This window comes from Vombatus ursinus, unplaced genomic scaffold (genome assembly GCF_900497805.2).
Source record: "Vombatus ursinus unplaced genomic scaffold, bare-nosed wombat genome assembly UNPS02014833.1, whole genome shotgun sequence".
NCBI lineage: Eukaryota > Metazoa > Chordata > Mammalia > Diprotodontia > Vombatidae > Vombatus > Vombatus ursinus.
Genome location: NW_020954611.1, coordinates 2,607,075 through 2,626,008, shown reverse-complemented (window position 1 = coordinate 2,626,008; position 18,934 = coordinate 2,607,075). Strand labels below are relative to the sequence as shown.

The window sequence follows — 18,934 nt, the reverse complement described above, 5'->3', positions numbered from 1 at the left end:
CATTTTCCACATTGTTGTCGTCTTCTGAGTTCTTCTTTTGATCTGTCAACATAGTAACTTTCCATGATCAGGTTCTTGTTTTGTTGTTGTCGTTCATTCTTTCCAAGCCTATTTCTTGACTTTTAATGTTAAAGTTGTGTTCTGCTCGTAGGGTGGAGGGGGCACTTTCCCAAGTTTCAGGTTTCATGTGCTGCTTTTTTCAGAGCTACCTCCTAGGACCTGTAAGTTTTTGGTTTTTCTAAGGTGGTATGATCTAAGGAGAGGGTTGGACACTGTTCTTCTGGCCTGTGCTCTGGTCTGTGAGTGACCACAAGCATTCTCTTTCACCCTGTTCCTGTGACCAGAGTTTCTACTCCTCTGTGACCATATGCTCTAATGCAGCACTTCTTAAGCTGTGTGTTGTGACCCACAGTTTAAAAAGTGCTGAAAGGGTTGTGAGTGGAAAAAGTTTAAGAAGCCCTGCTCTGATGTGCACTCTGGGACTGTGATGTGGGTCTGTGAATGGCTTCCCTGTTTGCACAATGCAGCAGAGTCCGGCATTCAAGTGTCAGCAAAGTTTCCACCAGTGCCTTTATCGTCTCTGGGCTGAGAGCTAGGAAAGTGACTGCTATTGATGCAGTTGCCCCCAAGGCCTTTACTGGATTGCTGGGATGAGTCCTGCTGCTAGCTTGTGGGCTGGGGAGCAGGACCTTGCTGCTGCCTTGCTAGGGTGTCACCTGCTGCTGGCTTTACTGGGCAGGCTGGGCTGGACAGCATTCCACTCTTATGTCAATGAGACAGACGTCTCCTGTCAACCTTCTAAGTTGTTCTGAGCTGGAAAGTTGTTTTACCTTGTCCTTTTGTTGGTTCTGCCTCACCAGAATCCATTTTGAGGTGTTATTTTAAAGTTGTTGGAGGGGAATCTGGAAGATAGAAAGGGGAAAATTATAAGAAAATAAATACGTGGAAACAAAAGTGGGACCAGTATATGGCAAGTTATGTATTTATCATTATCGGTTTTAATGTATTTCATTGAAAGTTGTTCAGATATTTATCTTTATCTTGGTTTTTTAAAGATATGACCCTTAAATTAATTTTTTTTAAAGATGTCACATAATAGATGTCATTTAGCAAGCACTTAATATGCACAACTAGTTCATATGTATTTATAGCTTAACAGAAAATTTTTAAAAAGGTTAAAAGCTTGAATGCTCACATCCAATTTTATGTATGTTTTCATTTAAATTTTTCTCCTAGAAAAATTAATTTTAAATATGAGCATATGCCTTTATTTTAGTTTATCTTGATAGTATTGGCCCAATAAATACAATTTATGCCTATTGCATGAAGACTAGCTAAAGTTTAGAGGCTCATCACCATGTTTCTTAAAATAACTCTTAAAAGACTATCTTTCTCAGTTATAGAGAGGTTTTACTCTGCATTAATGAAAGGAGGACCTGCACTGATGAAATCACAGATCCTTAAAGTATTGAAGATATCTTTGTTAATAATAACAAATAGCACAACAACTCAGATTTATACAGTACTTTATGGGTTATATAACCCATCTTGCATAAAAACATTAGTGTTTTTATTTCACAAGCCTTATGAATTTGGTAGTAAAAGTAGTAGTACCTCCATTTTACAAATGAGGAAAATAAGACTCAACATGGTTAAATGACTTGCTTAGGGTCATAACCTGTAAGTGGGATTCAAGCCAGTTCTGTCCTAACTCCCAAGTCTACAACTCTTTCAACTATACCTTACTTACTGCATCTTGGTTTATGGAATTATTTAATAACTTAAGAGCATGTTATTCTAGACCCTTAAAAATTAACAAAAACTAGAGTTTTAAGTATAGTAGTACTTTCAGTCTTTGGAATAAATGAAATACTATTTCAGCTGATTTTTTTTTTCCCTACTGGCTCCTACCTTCTCTGGGAACATGTAGAATCTTCTTTACCTCTGTCCTATTCTTTGCTTCCCAATTCTGGTCAGTCACAGAGTCCTAGTCATTATAAATTTGTGCATTCCCTTAGATCCATTTTTTTCTGTCCATTTCCTTGCCACCATCCTAGTTTGGGCCCTAATTTTCATCTCAACTACTACAATACTCTTGGATTTTGAGCAAGAAACCACCTCAATGTCAAGTCTAACCTTATTTTACATATGAAGAAACTGATGATTAGAGAAGATACATGTCTTGCTAAGGGTCAAACACATAAGTGTCTCCAGTGAGATTTGAACCCAGTGCTTCCGGATTCTGAGTCCAGGCTTTTATCCACTACTCCTTCTTCTCTCTCCTTTCTTCTAACTAGTCTCCCTCTCTATAATCCATTCTCCCTCTAATTTATCTTCTCAGGCTTTGCCAGAGTAATCATCTTAAAGAATTTTAATTTATTTGCTAGGCGAAAAGCATTGTTCAGAAACCTTCAGTTGACCTGACATTATTCACTGAAGAAGGTCTAAATTCCTTTGCTTCATGCACCTTCCCTGTTTGTATCTTAGTGATTTTATTTCCTCCTCCCCCCTTCCTGGCAAACAGATTAACTATTGATCTGTGAACGCTCGTGGTTTCTTTCCCCTGCTCAGTTGCTAATGCTGTGCTTTATACCTAGAATAATCTTTCCCTGAGTTTCATCTTATGGAGAAACTTACATATCATCTACTCCATGTAGTTTTGCCTGTTTTCCTCATCACAAGTAATTTGTGCCTCCTCTGAATTACCATAGTACTTTGCATCTGGACTTTTATATCATCTTATCTTGCCTACTAGCTTTTAAATGAGATTTGGGACTGTGTTTATTCTTTTTAAGTATTTAACTTAGAATGCCTGTGGGGTGGAGAACTTGGAGCCTTTGGTTCTCTAGTATGGCCCTTTGACTGAATACAAACTTCACAGAACAAATCAAGTTTGTATTCAAAGGGCCTCACTTGAGGACCTGGAGGGCAACATGTGGCCTCTAGGCTGCAGATTCCCCACTCCTGTTCAATGCCTTGTGTATATATAACAGTTATTCAGTAAATATTGATTGAATAAATATTTTAACTGGTTTCAGAAATAAAAATTTAGATAGACATCTAAGAAAATTATTGTTAGTCCTTTCATTCTTGAAGAGGACCAGTGACATCACAAGGGACTTCAAAAAACAATTTATTTAAGAATGAATTTTATTCTAGGTGCTGGTATGCACATACAACTTTGTGAATACAAACTTGTTTTTAGAACTTTTGGTCACTACCACACTGAATTTGGCAACTAGGATGAGATTATTAAACTGAGATAGAGCTAAATACAAATTAAGCCTGCCATAAACACACTCATTCTACTAGAAATCCGGATTTTATTTTTGCACAAGTAATGCCACCTATTACTTGTTTAGCAAAAAGTACTATGAGATAACATGTACTTTTTTGTATTATTTAGAAAAGAAAAATAATAAATCATTACATAGGTTTAGAAGAAAAATCCCATATTGCATATAGATGAAAGTATTTATATGAATGTTCCCAGAATGTGCATTGTAGAATAAAATATATCTGTTCTTGAGAACTTGGTTGATTTTTCAATATTCTGATGTTCTTACTGTTTTAATCTGAACACATACAATTACAAACTCAGATTTCATCTCAGCTAAAAGAGTATCAACAGGAAACTGTTGAATAAATTCCTTTGGCTTTTTATTAAATAGAGCCCTTGTACTTCGAATTTCAAATCAGCCACTTGGCACAAATAACTATAAACAGCTCAGAATAATTTAGGGGCTTGTTGATATTCCTTTAATAATGATCTTTTGACAGTTATTCTTTTCATTTCTTTTTCAATACTTTGGGTCTTTAGATAGTTCGTGCTCAAGTTTCATGAAATAATTGTAGAACCAGTTAATTACTGTCCATCTTCATTTGTTTATTTTTTATTTACAGGGAAATTGCTTTTACCAGGCAACTTCATGAGAAAACTTTTCAACTCAGTTATTACTATATGGGTTTCTACATTCACTCTTGCCCCAAAATGAGATATAAGGTAAGGTTCATTCTATTCACAACATTTGGCAACTATACATTTAAGTCAGTGAATTTGATTTTTTAATTGATTGTGTTAATACTGTGATACTGTATTGTATTTTTCATCATGCCATATAACTTAATATTAGCATGATCTAAAACTCATTACCCTTAAGTCTTATCTTAAGAAATCAAGATTCATTTTATGGTTTAGCAGAACTTTGTCTATTCTTTTCCTTTAGGACTGAGATAATCTGCATTTCCAGAAATGTAGCCAGTCAGTAGTGCTCAGTAAAGCTTCCTTTAATATTACTAGCTAAACCTCAAAATCTTCATTGGATCAATCTTCTTTTTGACCCTGCTATATTCTTTACTTTCATTTACCTTTGAGTTTACATATAGTTTAAGAAGAACTCAAAATTTTTATAAAGAATGTTTAGATATTCACGGTTCTCATACTGTCTACATTTTCCAATCATATGAACTTTTCAGCTTTTCGTTTTTTCTTTCAACTAGAAGTGATCTCTTCTTCTTCTGAATTTTCAGCCCTTTATACCTCTTTTTTGTAATTTATAGTTTATATTGTGTCATAATTACTTTGTACGTTTCATATCTCCTGCACTAGATTTTAATCTTTTGAAGACAGAGACTGTGTCTTAGCTTTGTAACTGTCTTACGCACAAGACGTGCTCAATAAATATTTGTTAAATGAGTGAATAAAATGTACACTGAAACTTCATTATAGTATTTTTAGTTCATCCTTGAAACATTCAAGATTAATAGTTTTACAGAAAAAGTCCATTTGGTATTTCTGCATTTAGGAATAGGACCTCGACCTATGATTTCAGGGAATTTCTCCATGAGGAAAATCTCATTATCAGTGCAGATTATCCTCTTCTCTGTAATTGTATAGTTTTAGAGAGTTGCCTGGACTACTGAGAAGGTTGAGTGTCTTGACTGCAGTCACAGGTATTATGTATTAGAAGTGGAATTTCAGTCTAGGTCAGGCCTACACAACCTGTGGGCTGCAGGTTGTGTAGGCCTTGTCTGGGTCTTTCTGGCTTCAATTCTAGCTCTTCAATCCACTATATAATATTGCCTCTCACTTTGGTAATTAAATAGGAGGAAATCTTAAAAGAACTTTGATAAGACCCTTTAATAAAATCAGCATATATTTTGATACTCATTGATGTCAGTGCAAAAGTGGGAATAGATGAAGATGGTAAAAAATATCTTGAAAAATGTAGATCTGCAACAGGAAATGAGAGAAACCCAAGATATATAATCTAAACAGAAACCTCACCTGTATTCTCCTCCTGGCTTTGAACCTGACTTTCCAGACTTCAAAACCATGTCTTAGCTGCTGTATCATCCTGGAACTTCCCTCAGCACCTGGGGTGTCATTGCCCTAGATTACAGGGCTTCTTAAACTTTTTCCCACTAGCAGCAGCCCCTTTTCAGTTTTAGCAGCGTTAGTTGGCATTGCATGGCTTGAGCACAGTGCAAAGTGCACATGTTTTGTATTTGCCAGATACAACTCGGGGCAAGCCCTGCAAGAAACACTTCTGATTCCTTATGCATTTGATTTTTAATTACTTTTTGGTTGTTATGTGTTCAGAAATCTTTTACTGTTGCCACATTTTTTGTGACCTACAGTTTAAGAAGTGCTATGCCTAGAACATTCAATTATATTGATCACTGTCTCCTTGGGTCTCCATTTTGTGGAGGAGCTCAGACCATCCAAACTTTGTTTTCTTTCTGGCTCTGCTCCTAACTTTCTGGCTTTAAAACCATGCCTAATGTACTGTCTTATCCTGGAACTTCCCTTACCTAGCCTCCTGAGCATGAAAATCTGTAATAGTCTTTTGAATAAATGGGAAACTATAGATTTGTCATATAGTTAATTTTTTACTTCATAATGAATAGTGTTATGAGTTTCCAGTATTTACGACTTAGCATAGTAATTGCTTCAATATCTTTTGTAGAAATGTTATTTCCAAGTTTTTTATGTTATCTTCAGAGGAATGTGGGGTGTTTACGGAGGACTAGCACCTCTGATGTGAGGGCTTGTTAAGCCGTTTTCAGGGCTGCTCATCCACCTTTGGTATCCACCTGCCACCCGACTTTCACCTGTGTCTCTAAGAAGCCGTAGCATGCACAGCTGTTCCTCAGTAAACCTTTTCTGCAGATAGGCTAAACCAGGTTGAGAGTAACTGATGGTTCTCAAATCTGTTGTTGAGTTAGGGAGTGTCTATCCCAAGCATGTGAAGACTTCCCCTGGTGGAATGGGCAGATGAGAACAATTTATTTCAGTGGGCCTGAAGGTGGCTGAAGCAGGCATTGTGGAATGTGTAGAGCTTGGTCAGACATCAAAGACACCAAAATCATCCACTGCATCCTGGGCCATCTCCAGTTGTCTTGACTCTTGTCTTGCCACTGAACTTCAGTGACTCGGACAAAGAGAGTGGGGCTGACATCTTTGTGCAACTCTGCCTCACTTAATCCAATTTATGCAGGAGTCAGGTCATCACCCCATGATGTCATTATTCCTCTTTGAAAGGATGAACAGCAAAAATGTTATCTTCACACCAGTCAGCAAATAATGATTGCTATTAAGCATTTTGTGAATTGCAAATCATTTTATATACATTATCTCATTGGATCCCAATACTCCTGTGCATAGAGACAGGGGAGAAGGGATCGAGAAGACAAGCTCTGTTGGCTTACAAAGAAATGTAACACACTGTTCCTGTCTCTGTTGGGGCTTAGAGTTCCCTGTGTTGTGGAAACAGAACGCGCATACAAAAGGACTGGTAACTATAAAACAATAGTGTGTACTATGTTGAGTGATTTAGTACAGGAAAAAATACTTTATAATGTCAAGGGAAGATATGATAAGGACTGGATTAGTAAGAGAGATGTCATGGAGTAATGGGACTTGAACTGTACCTTGAACAAAGGTAACCCTTAAACTGAAGGAGGGATGTTGTTCCAGACAGGGAGAACACGTATTCAGGCAGCATTGGCTGCTCCAGTTTGGCAGAGGATTTATGTAAATGAATGATGGAAGATCAAACTGGAAAAATAGGAGCATGTATTATGGAGGACATTAAATGCTAACAAGTTTGTACTTAATTCTGTACACTACAGAGCAGTTGACGAATTTTGAATTGAGTAAGGAAAGATTGATGATAGGTTTAGAACTCAGGTGGAATCAGTATTTAGGTTTGAGCATTTCCTGTGTTGCATTTTGCAGTTCACTTAAGCTGTCTTCACTTCAGCTTCCTCATTTATAAAATGAAAGGAGTAGATGAGATGACTGCTGAGATCCCTTCCAGCTTTACTTCTGTGATCCTGTGATAGTCATTTTTAGGATGAATTGAAGGGCAGAGAGGCACAGACAAGAAGGCCACCAGGGTAATACTTGTAGTGAGCACCTGGAGCAAGGTGAGGCTAGTGGGAACAGATAGGAAAAAACAAAAAAGGAAGACTCCTAGGCGTTAGTGACTTAGTAGATGTAGAGGGAGAAATAGAAGAGTCAAAGATGATTTTCTGGATGGGTGAGGTGAATGATGGTAACATTGACAGAAGTGGAGAAGTCCAAAGAAGAGTCTTGGTTTTGGGGGGAAAGATGTTTTTTATATATTAGTCATAGAGAGTTTGAGATAATGTTGAGATACTCAAAGAGAGATATTAAACAGATGATTGGATGTCTGTTATGAGTTATAAAAATATTGATTGAATGAATAAATAAATGAAAAAGAATTTGTTAAATGTTTACCCTGTGTGAAACACTGGGAATACATAAAAAATACCAAGATGTCCCTTTTCTTAAAAAATTCACAGGAAGTTTTAGGTGCAAAACAGAAGGAAATATTGAGTGGTCCTTAGCATTCAGCGGCGAAGCAGATTATAATTCATCCTCTTTAGAATCATTGCCATTGATAAAACCATATTCATTGAGCCTTATAATAGTAGGGTGGTAAGAACTTTATTTTCTGTTGATAATAATTGAGTATCAGCAATGAATTCAGTGTTTCATAAGGTCATTATATATTTGATTTATGAAGAAGAAAGAACTCAATGCCTTTTTCTTTGTCAAGATATTTTTCAAGGGTTAACATCAGTGATGAAGTATGTTACATTGTATATATCCAGATATTTTTTCATAGCCTTAGTTTAAAATACTGAAGAGCTCTATTTACAAGGATGAAAACTGCTCAAATTATTATAATATTGTATAGGTGAAATGAGACTTGGGTAATCCAATATAGTCTCCCTTTTATGCAGGACTTTAATCTAAAAATTTTGGATTTAAGATTGTGTACATCCTAGTCTTCTAAAATTTTCGGAGAAGATAATTGTATATCTCCCTGATACTCATTTTAATATTATCATATTTTCCTTGAGCAAAATTTTCATTTTGTTTAAACTAAATTCTTATTAATATAAATTTTGCATTTTACTTCTCCTGTAATTAGTCTATCTGATGGTAACTGGTGAATTAAAAATAAAACTGGTAAATAATAAAATAAAATAAATATAAATTTAATAAATATATAATATTTACATATTATTACATATAATATTTATATTATAAATAAAAAAACTGGTCAATTTTTATTACATAAAATATAAACAATTTTTACACAAAGGGAAACAATTAAAACAAAGTGAAAAAAATCTTTGTAGCAAGTTTCTCTTTGAAAGTCTTATTTCCAAGATATGTAAGGAACTGAGTTAAATTTATAGGAAAAAGAGCCATTCCTCACCTGATAAATGGTTTAAGGATATGAACAGGCAGTTCTTAAGTGGGGATTGGCAAATATGGCAAGAAAAGAAAATGAAAAATGGTATAAGGGCTGTGGGAAAACAGGCACATTGATATATTCTTGGTGCATCTTTTAATGGGTACAGCCATTCTGGAAAGCTATTGAGAATTATACACAAAATTATATTAAACCTGACCTTTGACCTGGCAATAAAAATGCCAGGCCTATATTCAAAAGAGATCAAAGGAAAAGATTCTTTATTTACAAAAATATTTATAGCACCTCTTTTTATGAAGGCAAAAATTTCACCTGAAATCTAAGGAGATGCTCATCAATTGAGGAATGGCTAAGTAAATTGTGGTATATGCATGTGATAGAATACTGTTATGCTGTAAGAAATGAGAAAATAGATTATTTCCAAAAGAAACGAAAAAGAAGATAGAAGCAGTTCAGCAAACTCCCCTCAACAGAACTCCTCTAAATAGATGTAGAAAATGCACCAGACTGAATCCTGATGGGGAAATCCAGAAAAAAATCACATTGAGTCATTTGTCTAGGTGCTAACGGGCAGTTTTGCTGCCCACTACCCAGTTCTGAGTAGTGCTGGGCTCTGCTCTCAGATACAGTGAGGACTGAGAAGGGGATCAGGGTGACGTCCCAGGTTAGGAGGCCCTAGGCAGGGCACTAAAAAAGAAGGAAGTTCAGAAGCCTGCAGCAGCAGCAGTGATGTGGGGCAGACTCTAGGTGCTGAGCAGAGTCTCATTTCCAACATCTTGCCCAGCCTGTGGAGGAATAACCAGGGCAGGAATCCTAGACCAAAGGGGAGCCTATAATTCTGCCACTCTGAATTAGTAGAGCTCTTTCCAGTTGACTGATAGGGACTGAGTTCAGCAGTAGTCTGCTTTTGTTCAGATCTAAACCTAGGTCAAGCACTTACAGAACTAGACCCGGAGGACAGCAATCAGACTTTGCCCTGAAACAGAGCATTTTGGGAGCACTGAAAGCTTTCAGGTTCCTGAGCCTGTCACTAAAATCTTGGAATTACGTAACACTCAGAACCTCAAGAAAGCAGCAACAAGACCACACTAGACTTTCCCTTCAGAAATGCCACAGAGTCCAGCCCTAATATCAAATCCAGTCAGGGAGTAGGTTGGAAGAAATAGGAAACAGAAAAAGAATCCCAGTATAAAGAGCTGTTATTGTAACAGGGAAGCTCAAGACTCAAACCCAAAAGAGAATGACTTTAAAACATCTGCAAGCAAAGCCTTAGAAAAAAATGCAAGTTGGGCAAAAATTTAACTAGAATTCCTGAAAGAGATGAAAGAAGAGATAAAAACATTTTTTTTTAAATATTGATGGTACCACTTTCCTTCCAATCACCTAGGCTTACAATCTAGTTGTCATTCTCAGTTCCTCACTTTCTCATAACTGTCCCCCTTTCTATCCCTAATCCAATTTGTTGTCAAAGCCTATTGATTTGACCTTCATAACATCTCTCACATACTACGCCACCCTTTCTCCTTTGACACTGTAGCCACTATAATATAAGACCTCATTGCTTCATGCCTAGACTATTGTAATAGCTTGCAAGTTGGTCTGCCTAACACAGATTTTCTTCCCCCTACAATCTTTCCTTCACTCAGCCATCAAAGTGATCTTTCTGAAGTGAAGCTCTGACTATGTTACTCCCCTGCTCAGTAAACTCCAGGGCCTTCCTGTCACCTCCAGGATCAAACATATAAAGTCCTCCAGTATTTAAAGCCCTTTATAACCTTCTCTCTGCCTCCTCCCCTCCTCCCAATATTTCCAGTCCTTTTATACCATACTTATCCTCATCCCTGCTATCATACTTTGTGATCCAGTGATGCTAGCCTCCTTGCTGTTCTTTGAGAGCAAGAACTGTTTCTCACCTTTCTTTGTTCCCTTCCACTTAGGACAGGGCTTGACACACAGTATGTGTTTTATAAATATTTGTTGACTCCCTGCCTGACTGAATGTTCAATATACTTGCAGATTAGGTCACTATATTATTAGTTGTACTTAATTGTTTTACTTTATTATAAGAAACCTCTCATGAGATGGAAATAATCTCTGAATGTTTGTAATGTAAAAACAAAACACATCAATAAAATAAAAAAACAAATCAAACATTTTTTACACACTTAACGTTGGGTCTGGCCCTGTCATTTATCATTCAGTCTCTTAGTTTGAATAATATTTTCTTGAAGGTCCCCATTCCAAGTAATGTTAATTCATACCCTCCCTTATTTTTTTCCTTTTTAGGATACTCTAAAAATTTATTTTCTAATTATTGAGCTTTACAGTTACTTCTTTAATTATTTCCTATGACCCTCATACAAGGTAAGTTTTCTGGAAGATTGAAGTCTACACTTTCCTTCTCTCTCAAGTCCATCATTAGCATGATTAATTATCTTTCCTATGCTTCCTTTATTTAAAAAAAATTTAACATCTGAAAAGTAAATCTCAGAAAACTAAAATCTTGAAAAGCAATAAGAAGTGGTAAGAACTCTCTGTATCCAGAGTCAAAGGGCCTGATTCAACCCTGAGCCATTTCACTTAACACCTACATATAAGCCCGTACCCCATTCTTCTGAGCCTCAGTCCCATCTCTAAGCCACCTTCTGTACCAGAGATCCACCAGGGATCCAAGATCAGAAATGGTACTAAGGAGGATGACCACGCCTGGAAAAGGTTTGATATGCCATTGTGAAGCTTTTATTACATACTGCCTTGTCCTTTCCCATTTTCCTTCCTTCTCCCAAATCCTTACACTGGAAACTTCCCCCTCCATGTGGCCCTGTATCTCTTCCCTCATTGCATTGTTCTTATTTTCTCTGCCCTCTCCTACGTAGGTCATGAAATCAAAAATAACATAATTGTAGCTCCACTGATTTATTGCTAACTGTACTTGCTTACCTTTGATTTTTTTTTCCATGTTAGATTAGTTTCTCTAACAATGTCCTCACCTGTCATTCCTTTTGAAAGAAGACTCATTTCCCCCTTTCTCATGAAGGCACCATTTTTTTTTCAGTAATGATTGGTTTCTCTTTAGTAGGCTATGTTATTTTGGTTTTTAAATTGACCCCGTTTGGTGACTATCAGATTCATTTCCTGGTGAATTAAACTTGGAGTTTTGATCTGTCAGCATGATGTAGATTCTAAATGCTGCCGTTTGTGTCAAATACTTTTGTGTCCTTTACCTGCATGATTTCCTATTTAGGACTTCTGTTCAATTGTTTCTTTTTGGAAAGCCTATAATGCTTAAAATTATCTTTTTGAATTCTGTCTTCAAATTTGTTGTTCTTGATTTGTAGAAGTAGCATATCTTGTTTCAATATTATTTTCTTTTAATCTTGTTTAGTCATTTCTTTATTTTTGAGTTCCAAATCTGACGTTTCCCAGTTTACGATGACTTTGGAAATGGAACAGTTCTGAAGTGTTTGATCATCACAACATCATGATTTCATAATCTCAATTGTGTTGGGCTGTTGTAAATTGAAGGTACTGTATTTCAGTACTTCGCTATGTAATTTCTCTTGGTTTGTCTTTTAACAAACCACCGCTAGTTCATTTTTAAAGGTTTTTCCACCAAAAAGTTAAACTTTGCTAAATTTTATTTCCTTGTTTGCAAAAGCAACTTTATTTAAAAAAAAATTTAACCGTGAACGTAATGTGACTTGATCATCTTGAAATATTCCTCTTATTAAGAACTATTCGTTTTTAACTTTAGGTAGGATTAGAATTTAATATTAACACAACTACTTTAAAATGCTTTTGAATTCTTGTGGCTCTTGTGATTTTTTTAAATAAAGTTTGTGTTTTCATTCTTTTCAAAATATAACAATTTCTAAAAGGGAAATGGAATTGAAGATTTCTGCAGTATGATTACTGCTCTATTTTGGAGGTGTTCTCCATTAATTCTTCTTTTTTTTTTCCTTTTTGGTGAGGCAGTCGGGATTAACTAAGTTGCCCAGGTAACACAACTAGTAAGTGTCAAGTGTCGAGGCTGTATTTGAACTCAGGTCATCCTGACTCTAAGTTCTAGCTCCATCCACTGAGCCGCCTATCTCTATCCACTGCGCCACCTAGCTGCCCCCTCCATTAATTCTTTTAAATTTTCTTACTTGTTTTTTTGATTTCCTCTTTGGGAGTAATAATATATGCATTCATTTCTACTTTTATTTTTTGCCCATGTTTCTTTTCCTCACATTCAATTCTTGTATTGTTCTTCTGAACTATTCTGGAACTCATTTATCATTTTCATGGTTTTGTGGTAGTTTTTATAGTGCTTTTACTTTCATCAGGGATTTTCAAGTTAATTTGTTTCACTTCATAGCATTTATTCCTTGTATTGGATCTTTTTTAAAGAATTGATTTCCCATTTTCTTTTCATATCAGTTTCTCCTGATTTTTCTTGTGGTAAATTCTTACTTTTACCCTGTTGCCACTTATTATGATTTCTTCACTATGATTTGTCTTATTTCTTGCTATTTTAAGGTCATAGAAGGGAGATAAAGGAAGCATTATAAAGTGGGTACAGAGCTGGCTTTAGAGTCAAGAATATCTGAATTAAGTCCCCACTCTGGTAGATTCTGGCTCTGTTGACACTGGGTAAGTCTCACTTCTTTAGACATCTAAGACTGTATTGCAGAGTAAGTAATGATCTAAATTGGTAGAAAGAATTTCCTTACTCAGACGTTCTCTATACCAGTGAAATTTCAAGTCTGATATAAAACAGAAAGAAAGAAAGAAGAAAAGAAAGATAGGGCAGGGTATTTAGCCTTAATCTTGATCTTTAGTAAGCCCCTTTCTCCATCTTCTTTCAGTTATCCTTTTCCCTTTTAGTTGATTTGGTATTGTTCTTGTGGTTTTAGGTTGTGAGGTGGGCCTGAGCTTATAATCTGCTTCATTCAGCTTTCTTTCTAGAATTCCATTTTGTTCTGTTCTAGATAGTGTTAGAGCATCACTAAGCACCACTGGGCCTCTCTCTCATCCAGAGCTCCAGTGCTGAGTGAATTTACAAGACCCTCTAACAAATAGGGGCAGTGGAATGTTTGGCTAGATCACTGCTGAAGGCACACCTTACTGTTTGGGTACGGACACCTCTGTAGCCACATGGAGCTTAGGGTACAACAATGGGTATTGAACAGAGCTAGTAGTAGTGCAGCCTGTGGTTGGTTTTGTGGTATCAATTACCTTTGTGTAAAATATTCTCTTTTTCTTTGTGTTATTTTTTTATTAGTTACTTGGTACATTTTTTTTGCTATTATGAGTATTTGATAGGTAGTTGGACTTAAATGTACCTTTTATTCCATTTTGTCAGAAGTCCACCCACTTTTCTCCACCACCACCCCCTTTTAAAAAGAAGTTTAGAAAACTTCAAAGGGGATCTATTCTTAGACTGTTTTATAAGTGGATCTAAAGTTTGATCTTTGTAAGGCATGTTTTAAAATTTTGATTTACTTAAGTCAGTGTAGACTTCGTATATTAAAAGTATTTAACAACAAATTTCACATGCAGAAAGAGCTCCTTCCTTCTCTGTTAAGAGAATATTAAAAACAAATGCAGGTGTGACCTGTGTAGTTTAATGCAGGGCTTCTTAAACTTTTTCTACTTGCAACACCTTCAGTGTTTCTTAAACTGTGGGTCGTGACCCACAGTTTAAGAAACAGTGGTTAATGCATAGAGATAATATGATAGTTTGGGAAATCGTGACTCATTCTATATCTTATTGGTAACTTGTACTGTATAAACTGATTCTTATATACCTTGAACTAGATGGACCTGATAGGTCCAAAAAAAAAAAAAGACATCATGAGGTGGTAATAGAGCCAGTCTCTTGCCCGACCTAATTGAATTTAAAAAACCAAACAAAAACAAAATGGATATCTAACTTCTCTGCCTCCTGAAGATAGTTGAAAGTAAGCCATAGTAACTATAAGAATGATTTTTCTAGGAGGCAGCTAGGTGGCGCAGTAGATAGGGCTCCAGCCTTGGAGTCAGGAGGGCCTGAGTTCAAATTTCACCTTAGACACATGACACTTACTAGCAGTGTGACCCTGGGCAAGTCTCTTAACCCCATTGCCTCATCAAAAAGCAAAAAAAAAAAAAAAAAAATTTAGGCAGAATCAGATCGCCACATCATGGTATTTTGGTCAAATGCAACTACAGACGATATAAATCCACTTTTTAAACAGTTCCCGAAAGAACACATTAAAATAAAATCTCCACTTTAAAAAGATTTCTAAGTTAGTAGTGCTATTTTATCTTGACAATCTACAGTGGTCCAGAGTTGTGTCTCCTGGGAGAATTATGGTTGATTTTATTACTGAATTGTAGAAGTTTTTAGAAGGGACTTTAGAGGTTATCCAAGCCAGTTCCTCAATCTAGGAAGGATTCTTTTCCACAACATCCCTAACAAATATGATGAATGAATGAAAAAAGATTTTATTAAGCACTGTGTACAAAGCACTGTCATAAGTACTGAGGATACTAATAGAAAAGAAAAACAGTCTGCTCTCAAGGAGCTCACATTCTCATGGGAGAAACAACACACAGAGAAAGTTTCAGTATCAAGTCTAATGGAAAAGGTTGACAGTGAATGACCAGAGCTAATGTTGGCTGAATCAGGGCCAGTGCTTGGGCAGCAACAGCTGCAGAAGGTGGTGGTGCCCAGAGGTGAAAGCAACAGGGCTCAGTAGGCTTAAGATGAAGAAGCTGTGGAGGCCAAGGAGGCGATCAAGTGGTGGGGCCCATCTCCCTGTTTGACTAGTTCCTTTTTCCTTCTCTACTTTCTTCCGAGGCAGGTTTTTTTTTAGCCTGGGTTCTAAGAACTTATTTTGCTTTTCAATAAATAGTTTAATAATTACTTTTCAACATAATTAGTTTCCTTTGTAATCCTGTGTATTTTGTTTTGTGCATTTATAAACATTATGAGAAGGGATCCATAGATTTCACCAGATAGCCATAGAGGTTCATGACCTAAAAAAAGATTAAGAACTTTTGCTCTCAGGACCTAGAAGCTGTAGTGGCAGGTGTGAGAAGTGGCAGTGATCCAGGCAGAGGCCACTGTGACAGGGCCAAATAGATCAGGTGGCCCACATCATTGTAGCTCTGGGAGCAGACAACCTGGGAGGTTTTCGGCCTAGTTGTCTGGTAGAGGGTGACACTCGGCAAGCATTTATTTGTCACCTTCTGTGTTCCAGGAATTAGGGGTATAAAGACAGACTTGAAATATTCTCTGCTTTAAAGGGGTTCAGTCATGTAGGGGAGATACAGGTACATGTAGAGATATATTCGAAATAGATAAGTGATGATTTAGAGGGAAAGTCCTGTCAGTAGGGGGTGGGGTGATGAGAAGGGGGTGGGATGATGAGAGCTGAAAAGTCTTAATTTTTAATGGGTCTTGAGCTGAACTTTGAAGGAAATTAAGAGAATCTGAGAGATCTAAGTGAGGAGAGAGTGAATTTCAGAAATAGAGGACAGCTAGTACAAAGACAGAGAGATGGGAGATGCATTGTTGCGTATGAGCAACAGTAAAAAAAAAGCCAGTTTTGCTGGACCAAAAAGTATGTGAAGAAGAGGAATAATATGTAATAGGACTGCAGAGATAGATTGAGGTCAGAGTGTGAAGGACTTTAAATACTAAACACTGTGCAGTGATGCAGAAAACTTTGATGAATAGAACAATGAGTGGGGAAACTACTCCAGAAGAAAAAAATGTCTCTAGGTGGGATGAATATCAGTATGTTGAGAATGAGGCAGGAAGTGAAGGTGGAAAATCACAGAGAGGGGACAGTCTTTAGTTTTAACTCTATAGACTTCTGATGAGGTTGATCGTTAATAATAGTGATTCATTATTCATATTTCAAACAGTCTTGATAATTTCATGTCTTTTTGACTGACTTGTCTGCTCTTGGTATATCATCATTGTAATGTGGTTCAGGCAAAGTTCCTGTTATGGCAGTAAAGTGTCAGTTCTGTGATTTTTATATTGTTCACTTGTGCTCACATTATTAATGTTATCTTCAACTTTCAGTTTCTTTGTAGCAAATCTTTTTTAAGATAACGTGTCTATTTTGTGAGAGTTTCATTAAAACTAGATATGTAAATCTGTAATAGACCTAACTGGGCATACATAAACTACAGTATGCTGTAATATACTGAAATTGAACTAATTATAATGAGTGAAGCCACCACAAAGACTTCCTCTTATGGAACTTCCTGAGATTAACACATACATTGTATGGAACATGACCTACTCAGAGCAAACAAGTTAGCAAAAAAATAAATAAATAAATGGAAATTATCAAGATTATTTGAAATGTGAATTATAATCACTACCTTATTAACGATCTCATCAGAAGTCTGTAGTGTACTTTGAAAAATTAGGTAATGCTGGTCTGAAGTGATCAAAATTAACAGTATGTGAAAATGTGCATTCCAATAAAACTCATGTCTGTATGTTAAAAAAATTTGGAAACAAAATTTTTAACCTGTTTAGAAATCTTGCAAATTGTTATTTTAATTTAGTTTTCAACCCATTTGTTAAAAAAAAAATAGAAATTCAGTCCCTTCTGGTTAGTTTGTAAAAAACTTACTGGCTGTCATCGGGGAAAAATATGTAGTAGCTAAAGTTCAATAAAACCTTTACATAATGGGTGGATAAGTTGAAAAATAAATATTATTATTCAGTAAGCAAAACCAGTGATATGTTTCTTCTGTTTGGATCTGCATATCTTTGTGAGGTTATCTCATCTCTGACATCTGTTAAATCATATATCAAAATTAATGGTCTGGGAACCAGACTTCTGAATTGCTGTTTCAAAGTCTTAAACCGAGATTTTAAAAAATAATGAAACATTCAGCCACATTTGCTGTCACTGTAAAAACATTAATACTTTTTTTTTAGTGAGTAAATGTATTTTATTCATAAAATAGAGTATTTTAAATATTTCAGCTTCATCTGATTATTTTTAAATTATGATTTTTGTTCTGTACTGTACATTGCATATTAATATATGTATATAATTTATAAATAAAACATAGATATGTTGGGGATGAACACTTAAAAAGTTTTTTCCTAATAGGTTACATAGTCAAAAATGTTTAGAGACCCCTTATGGAGATGACAAGTCTTCAAAGACACCTATTATCTTCCTCCTGCTTATCATGCTTTTTTTTAAAGACTTATGATCATGTAACTAGATTTTTTTTTTTTTCAAGGAATCAGAAATTTCTTGTGTTTCTGAAAGCAGTGGTAAATCATCTGTCATTTGTAGACCATATGATCTTGGAGTTAGAAGCAACAGATTCAGCTATTTTAGTTTGATAGTTTTTTTCCTCTAATTCAAATATCTGGTTACTTTGTGCATCAGAAATTCCTGAGCTTTTAGTTTATAACCATAAATGCCCTCTGTTTTAATATGCTAAATATTAGTCTTAAAACTGTTACAAAAGGAACAAACTATTGCAAATGTTTCTGCTGTCATTAACATTTTTTAAGCTCCCTAAGGCCCTGGGTTCTGAGCAAGTCTCCTTTTATTTCTCTTCATTCCTATCTTTGGTTTATAACTTCTTGACTTGATAATTGATTCATTTCGATTATTTTGTATTGGTCTCAATGTTACATTTCTGTTTTTAATACTTACCCTAACCCCCCTCCTCCAATACTCTGTCACATTTTTCTTCCCTTGTATGAAGCTTTTTTGGGCCACAAAAATGCTTAATGTTACTATATAAATAGTTTAACTTTAATTGGAATTGTAGCTTATTTTTTGCGCACAATGAGTATGCAAAAAATTATTTCATCCAAGAAAAATTGACATATTTAGGATTGTTAAACATAACTAAAAGATTCTTACCATGTTATCTTCTAGTATACTGCTTTAAGGCCATTGTGTGATCTGAAGAAGGTGTTTTGACTGAATTCTTTATCCAGACTTGTATGCAGGCCAAAGTAAATGAAATTATTTCAAGCAGTCTACTTTGGTATCATGACATGGCCAGACATCAGATAGTTGAAACACTAGAAAGGACTCTGAAAAGAAACAAAAGGCTGATTCATCTGTGATTAATCATTTTTAAATGAATGGCTCAGCCTGATTGTGGTCAAACAGTGCCCCTGGAATTCTGCAGGACTTTATCTGAAAAAAAAA

At 35.8% G+C, this 18,934-nt stretch overlaps 1 protein-coding gene across 11 annotated transcripts in view; it reads left to right on the top strand.

Annotated features, from left to right (window-relative positions):
- ATE1 (arginyltransferase 1) overlaps positions 1-18,934 on the top strand; it is a 183,258-nt gene that overhangs the window by 85,417 nt on the left and 78,907 nt on the right. For all 11 annotated transcript variants that reach the window (XM_027839862.1, XM_027839867.1, XM_027839866.1 and 8 more), the window contains one exon: positions 3,904-4,003. In XM_027839862.1, coding sequence (XP_027695663.1) covers positions 3,904-4,003 — 100 coding nt within the window. The remainder of the gene's footprint in view (positions 1-3,903; positions 4,004-18,934) is intronic.